This window comes from Mustela nigripes, chromosome X (genome assembly GCF_022355385.1).
Source record: "Mustela nigripes isolate SB6536 chromosome X, MUSNIG.SB6536, whole genome shotgun sequence".
In the NCBI taxonomy this organism is placed as follows: Eukaryota; Metazoa; Chordata; class Mammalia; order Carnivora; family Mustelidae; genus Mustela; species Mustela nigripes.
Window position 1 is genome coordinate 7790167 of NC_081575.1, and position 7184 is coordinate 7797350.

Sequence of the window (7184 nt, forward strand, 5' to 3'; positions counted from 1 at the left end):
CTTTTGAGCTACTGAAATATGGAGCAAATACTGCCTCTAAAACAGTTTTGGGACTCAACTTTATAGCATAGATCTTTAGATAGCCCAAGTACATAGCTATCCAGAGGCCACAATGTTGGGCCCTATCCTGCAGAAGTTTGTCTTATTTTTGTGGATTTTCCCCCTTTTTAGCTGTGTAATTTTAAAGAGATGTTAATGGTGGTTACAACTGTAGCTAGTCTATTTATGATGTCTCATTCTTATACTTCATTGCACAGAATCACCTTTAAAAATGCAACTTCCTGCATTTCATTACTTTTCCCATTGTTGACCCAGGGTGATTTTCATTCAAATAAGATTCTCTTTTATTAGCTGTAAGCTCCCTGGAGGGAGGGTGTTGGGGGGGGCAGAGATCCTGTCTACTCTATTTCTGTCCCCCCTCAGCACACATCATAGAGCCTGGCACCTAGGAAGCAAGCTCTCAATAAATATTTATTGAATGAATGAAGGAATGAAGAAATCATTGGATTGGGAGAAACGTCTGGAAAGCTTTCTTCACTCTAGCATCCAATCCAATATGTTTCTGGAATATGTACAATCAAAATGAATTTCCAGAATCTGAAAAAAATCACAGAACCTCTGTTGTTCCCTATACATTTTTTGTTTTGTTTTTGGTAGAATCCACTAAAATATGGAGCCCTTGATGACATAGACAGATTTAGAAAAATTAAATCACCTTAGAGGTCAGAGGGCAAAGCAGAGAAAATTGAAGAGCGTTTCCTTACTCACCAACTGCTAGAGGGAACTAAAAAAGCACACAGATTGACCAAAGTCCAAAACCAAATCAAGCTGTTGGCCATGGTGTCCAGACCCAGAAATAGTACTTTTGAGTGTTGCAATACAAACTTAGCCACAGGTATATTCAGAAACAGTGAAGGCAATTCATTAAGAGCTAGAATCGAAGGAAATTACCATTTGCCATTTTGGAGGGCCAGACACATAGATCTGTTCCAGGCAGGGCCGGGGGAGATCACACTCCGTTGGCTGCAACCATTTCGCTGTGCCGATGCTCATACCCATTACAGGTTGCATAGGAACTATAAGTGAAATAGCAAAATCCAGCTGTAGGAGACAAAAACAAAATCCGAAAATAAAATAGCACTTGAGTGGATAAAGCAAACCAATATAGTCAGTGGGCATGCTCATAAGTTAATAAACGTAAAAGCGTTCGTGATTGTGTTAGGAAATAAAGCTTCAGAGTCTACGGTGTATGATGCCTTTAAAAGAAATAGTCTGAACCGCATTCGAACAGTTCAACTTAAAACCTAATACAAATAAAGTAAAAATCTAAGGAGCATGAGAATCTGGATTTATACCAGAATTAACGAAGTGAGAGAGTTTATGAATCTGCCTTCTTCTGGAATGTCTCTTTAGGATCATGTAACTACGTAAATATTAAGCTGTCTCTATTTAAGATCAATGAATGGGTTTTTCTATGGATAATGGAATGACTTTCCTTTCAGGCGAATAAGAGCAAACGCTGAAGTGGGGTCACTACCTCAGTAGTTCTAGCTGGATGTGTAGTTGGAACCTAAAAACTGTATTCACAGGATATGTATCCTAATTTGCCTTTATAATCACTTCCCAAAATACCTACCTCGGTATTCTGTGTTTATCATTGCACCAAATAAGAGCAGCCCCAAGAGGATCTTTGAAACTCTTACAGGTATATATGTGTGTGTGTGCGTGTGTGTGTACATATATGTGTATATATGTACATATATGTATGTATATGTACACATATGTGTATGTATATGTGTGTGCATACATGTGTGTATATGTACATATATGTGTATATAGACACACACACATGTATATAGATACTTCACTCAAGGAGGAGATGGTTTTTCCGGGAGCTGTCTCCAAGTTCAGTTACCAGAACACTCTCTCTCTTCTTGTATGCAATGTAAAATCTCAGTACATTAACTTTCTTGTAGATCATTTCGTGCCACCATTTTTTACCTCAATCTAATGGATTTGGAGAGGAATTATGATCTCTAATCAAAGAGGGAACATGTTAGATTGTCCCTTTCGCTCTTCAGAGATTTTAGGTTGTTAAAGGCATTTTTCCCCCGAATGCCCTTTACGTTTAAATATACATAATTGACATAATTGACTTCTATTGTTAAAAAAAAAAGATATTGTACCAGTAATTCTTAATCCAAATCATTTGGACTTAAGTAATTTCTAATTGAAAGCCTATCACATGAATTGTTTATGGTGACAGACAATATACTATTAGTCATTTTAAAGCTCTAAAAGTGAGTTATCAGGATCCACTTCAATCTCCACATGATAATAAAGGATTATTATGTGCAGTAACCTATTTATGAAAAGGAAACAGTGTGCTTCTTTCAGACGCCATCAATTGCTTTAATAAGGAATTGAAAAGCGGGGCTACTTTACATGCAGGTCACCGTCCCAGTTGCATAAGGATTTACAATAGACAAAACAAAACTATTTTTTGTTGTAAAGAAGGGCCGTTTGTTTCAATCGCACAATAATGTTTGCATCTAAAAATTCTTTACAGGCTAATAAGGCTTCATATAAACGTTACATAGACTTGGTTAGTTAAAATCATTCTAACGCTAAGACCAAAATGAAAGGCTTGCTGGAGCTGACCAGGAAAAATTCAATTAACCACATGCCTAAAGAAGGCAGAAGAGAAAAGATGTTTCCTTTCTTGGTTTAGGTACTTTTTAATTGATTTGAAGATGCAAATGTTACATGATCAGATAGCACCCCACTAGTGCTCCCATAAATGTAAGAGGAAAACACCGCTTTCCCAGAAAATGTGCAAATTGAGGATTCGGAGCCTAATCTTTAAGCCTAAAAGAAATAGAAAGCGATGCACACATTTGTTTCTGCTGCCTTGAATTTGCAAACAAGTTAGTTGGGATGTTTGAATCTCACCTTTGAAGGGTTCCTTCAAGGTATTTAATGGCTCATATGTTTTTATTAAATGAGGTGTGTGGCGGCCTCTACTGGTGTGTGTTTATAGAAAATGTTTCAGTAGGCAGAAAAAATACTAATTTCAATTAAAAAGTTAGAAATACACACTCTGTCATTGAAATATACAAAAATATCTAATTTAATGCAGAAAAAATATATTACACGTTATGTAATGCACTCTTAATTAGGAAAATAATCTAAAACACTGACCACGTTAGTGTAAAATGATTTACGGAAGGGCATTAATTGTTCAATTCACTCTGAGATTGGGTTAAATATATTTTATTAATGAATTACTAATCCCGACTGAGGCAGTTTCTTACCTCTAGTCCACTGTTAAATCCCCTTAGTTGACTTAAATAAAATCACTTAGAACAAACCCAGAGGAAAGGAAATATTTTACAGTTAAATCTCTAAAGTCCTACAACTAGAATCATTTGATGACAGGCTGGTTTCTATAACTCAAGCAAACTGTACGTTGACTTAATAGAGCTGACATTTTGATCTATTTTACAGTGTTTTTAATTTCAAAAATACAACACATTAAAATATGTTCAATTTATCAAAGCTAAAAGCAACATTTAAGTAATGTACTTAAAGTGCAAAGGCACTTTAACACAAAGAAGTGATGCCTAGTGGCTATACTTGGTAACTGAAGACGGAAATACCATATATCATTATTTACAAAAGAATTTATAGTCTCAAAAGATCTTTGGAGATCTTCTACAAAATACACTGAATATCCATTTTTATGTGAAAAGTCTGCTTACTCTTTCTTCATTCATTATAATCTCCTCTTCCCATTCCCACACTGGAAAAATAAAAGAAGAAAAAAGAAACAAAACCATAAACAACATATATGAAAACAATGCACTGTAGAAACATTCATGTTCACTGATGATTCCTAAGGAGAGAAGGGAGGGTGGGGGGAGCCAGAGAGAAATAATTTAAAGGAAAACTCGGAAAAGCGGTATCACTGCTTCACCCCATCCCCCAGACATTTTCAAAGTCCCCCGCTGATGCCGAGAGATTGAGATTGAGAGAGAGAGAGAGAGAGAGAGAGAGAGAGAGGACGCAAACACGCACAAAAGCAAACGCGGTGTCTCCAACAGTCTGGAGCAGCGTCCTTGGAAGCGGGAGGGTTGTAAATGGTTTCCGTTCACAGCTGACTGATTGCAGTTTGTTTCTCCAGAACTTCGAGGTAGTCTGGCTCTGATTGCGGCTTAGCTCGCAGTAAAGGGTGGTCGGGCTTTGACTGCCCCACAAAGCATTTCCTGGGAGTTCCGTATAAAACGGTTTTATTGATTCTGTCCTGGTTTTGGCGTCGAGATTCATACGAAGGGGCGAACTGCCTTTTCGGTAAGGTACAAAAGTTATAGTGGACCAGTCCTGCACTGGGAAGTTCCTTGACTCGCTCAGCGATGTTCTGATACAGCAGCTCGGGCTCCCTCGGCGTGGCCTGCTTCTCGAGCAACTCGGTGGCACTTATCGTGTACGCCAGCGGGGCGGGCTCTTCTTTCTTCTCCTCCAGGTTGCCATAGCTGAAGTCTTGCAGGTTTCGGTAATAGGCTACCGGGTCTCCTTCCTTCTGCATGTAGATGGGGTTCTGGCACATCTGCCCCACGGGCGGGGGGATGTAGTTGTAGACGTGGCCGTCTGTTTTGTCCTGAGCCTCGGTATTGTAAGACCCATACTGCAGCTGGAAGGAGCTGACGTCTAGGTTGTTGGAACTCCTCGGCACACTCGGCACCCCCTTTCTGCGTTTCAGGACAAAGACGAATAAGCCGGCCCCAAAACAGACAGATAGGATAAAGACAACAAGCAACCCTAAAATCAGGACAGAAAGTGGCACTTCAGTGTGGAGCTCTGGGTAGGAACTGGGAGACACACTAAGCGACCGAGGAGTGTCTGTGTTGTGATTCATGGATAAAACGGTTCCGTCTGACAAGTTGGGGCTGTCGGGACAGATAGCGTCCCTCCCCAGAAACTTCAGGATCTCCCCCGCGTGCTTTGCGGGAGATTCGCAGGTCACCTCGTTGATGATGACGGGGGAATTGGCATGTTCCGTCCAGTCCTTTAGCCCCATGATGTCACAGGTGCAGTCCCATGGGTTCTCTTGCAGATCTATCTGGATAAAGGCCGGAAGCTGATCCAGAACCCCTTTCACAGGCAGGTGAGAAAAATGGTTGTTTCTCAGATTCAGCCTGGTGAGGGCCGTTCCCCCAAATATGTTGTTGGGTAGGGAGCGCAGCAGGTTGTTATTCAGAAACAGCAGCTGGAGGTTAATCAAAGCATCAAAGGTCAGTGGCTTAATCTCCTTGATGACGTTGTACTCTAAATAGAGATACTGCAAGCTGTGCAGTCCGTCAAACATCGAAGGGTACAGCACTTCCAGGTAGTTGCCATTCAGGTAAAGTCTGCGTAAACTGGTCAGGTTTGTGAAGGCACCTTCCTGGATGACCGCGATCCTGTTGTTCCCTAAATGCAACAAGTCCAAAGAACTGTATTCTAGGAGGTCGTTCTTGTAGACAGTTTGAAGGTAGTTCCCTGTCAGGTAGAGCTTCTTTGGACTGGTAGGTTTGGGCTGCAGGTCGGAGATGTTCGTGAACTTCCTTTCTTGGCAATTTACGTTGAGACCGTTGTCCGAGCTCTGAGAGGTACAGACACAGCTGCTGGGGCAGGTGAGAGGCACGGGGGACTTGGTCTGGTACACCATGATGGGTCCGAAGCTCTGCCTGTCCTTTGACACGGTGACCCGGGGAGTCGGGCGATTTCGCATTTTGGGGGGTCGGCTGGCTTTGGGCGCCCTGGTTGGGTTGAGAGCGGGATTCATGGTGGGCGACAGCCTTTGGACGTGCGAGTCGGCATGGCCGCCCCTCTGGCCGGAGTCGCCGGTGCTTTTTCTGGGACAGAGATCTTGCCTGGTCAGCTGGGTCACGTCTTTCCCGTGCAGCCGGAAGGGAGTCTCACAGACGATCTCCCCGACGAACACGGTTATGGTGTCCAGCCAAGCCTTGAGAGGAAGCAAGTCACAAGTGCAGTTCCACGGGTTCTCCTCCAGCTGGATCTCCATGATCCCGCCGATGTGCTCAAGGACGCCGGCGAAAGGCATCACCTTCAGCCTGTTCCCTCTCAGGTCTAAGTGGGTCAGCAGGACGAAGCGGAACACATTGCTGGGCAGGGACAGCAGAAGGTTGTCATTCAGGATGAGCACCTTGAGCTTATTGAGTTTGCTGAAGGCCCCTGCCTCGATGGCACTGATGTAATTGTAGTCGGCCTGGAGGTACTCGAGGTTCTCCAGGCCCAGGAAGGTATCTTCCCTCAGCACCTCGAGCTTGTTGTTGTTGAGGTGCAGTCTCTTGAGGGTTTTCAGGCCGCTGAACGCCCCGGTTCGGATCTCCTGCAGCCCGTTGTTGCCCAGGTGGAGAGTCACGGCGTTGGAGTAATTGACGAACTCGTTAGGGTACAGTCTCGTCAGGAGGTTTCCATTGAGGAAAAGCTGGTAGATTCGATACTGGGGGGGCTGGAGCAGGCTGACGGTTGTAAATCCTTTGTTTTCGCAGTTAATATTCAGGACGTTTTCCTTCTCTTCGCACAGGCAGCGGATCTTGCAAATGTCTTTGGCAGTTTTGCGGCTCTCCGTCTGTAAGATCCCGGCCACGGTTAACACACTGAGGAACCAAACGCCGCTCAGCATCTTTAGGCACCGTCGGTGTCAGTTCAGGTACCTACAGGCAAACCTTGGGGAAGGGTGCCCGGAGAGAGCAGGACGCGGGGGGAGAGAGAAACGAGGAAGCCCGATTAAAATGGCAAAGCAAGGGGGCGGAGTGGGAGGCAGGGAGAAAGCGGGGAGCGGGCAACACGGCAGAATGAAATCACTGCGTTCGTTCCTCAACGCGGTTTCTTCTCGCCTCGCCCTCCCCCTCCCGCCCGGCCCCCGCCAGCCCACCCACCCACCCACGCGTCCCGGAGCACACATGCTTGCACCTGATTTCCCGGCGGGGCGCAGCCAGCCGCGGAGTCATTAGTAATCGAGTTGTCCTACTAAATCCGGCCCATCACCTCCTCCCCTGGGGCATCTTGAAGAGATCTCGGGCGGCTCGCCCGTCTTAGCTCGCAGCAGAAATCGCTTTACTTTTTTTTTTTTTTTTTTTTTTTTTTAACTGCGAAAAAAGGGGGGGGGAAAATCGGGG

The 7184-nt window shown here is 44.2% G+C and overlaps 1 protein-coding gene across 5 annotated transcripts in view; it reads right to left on the reverse strand.

Annotated features, from left to right (window-relative positions):
- Positions 1 to 2402: 2402 nt before the first annotated feature.
- The window catches only part of SLITRK2 (SLIT and NTRK like family member 2), an 8704-nt gene continuing 3922 nt past the window's right edge, over positions 2403 to 7184 (reverse strand). For 2 of the 5 annotated variants that reach the window (XM_059385318.1, XM_059385319.1), the window contains 2 exons: positions 6979 to 7154; positions 2403 to 6731 (listed from right to left, as the gene is read on the reverse strand). In XM_059385318.1, the coding sequence (XP_059241301.1) occupies positions 4151 to 6688 (2538 nt within the window). In that variant the 5' untranslated portion in view covers positions 6689 to 6731; positions 6979 to 7154 and the 3' untranslated portion in view covers positions 2403 to 4150. The remainder of the gene's footprint in view (positions 6732 to 6978; positions 7155 to 7184) is intronic. The other 3 variants (XM_059385320.1, XM_059385321.1, XM_059385317.1) reach the window with 3 other exon arrangements.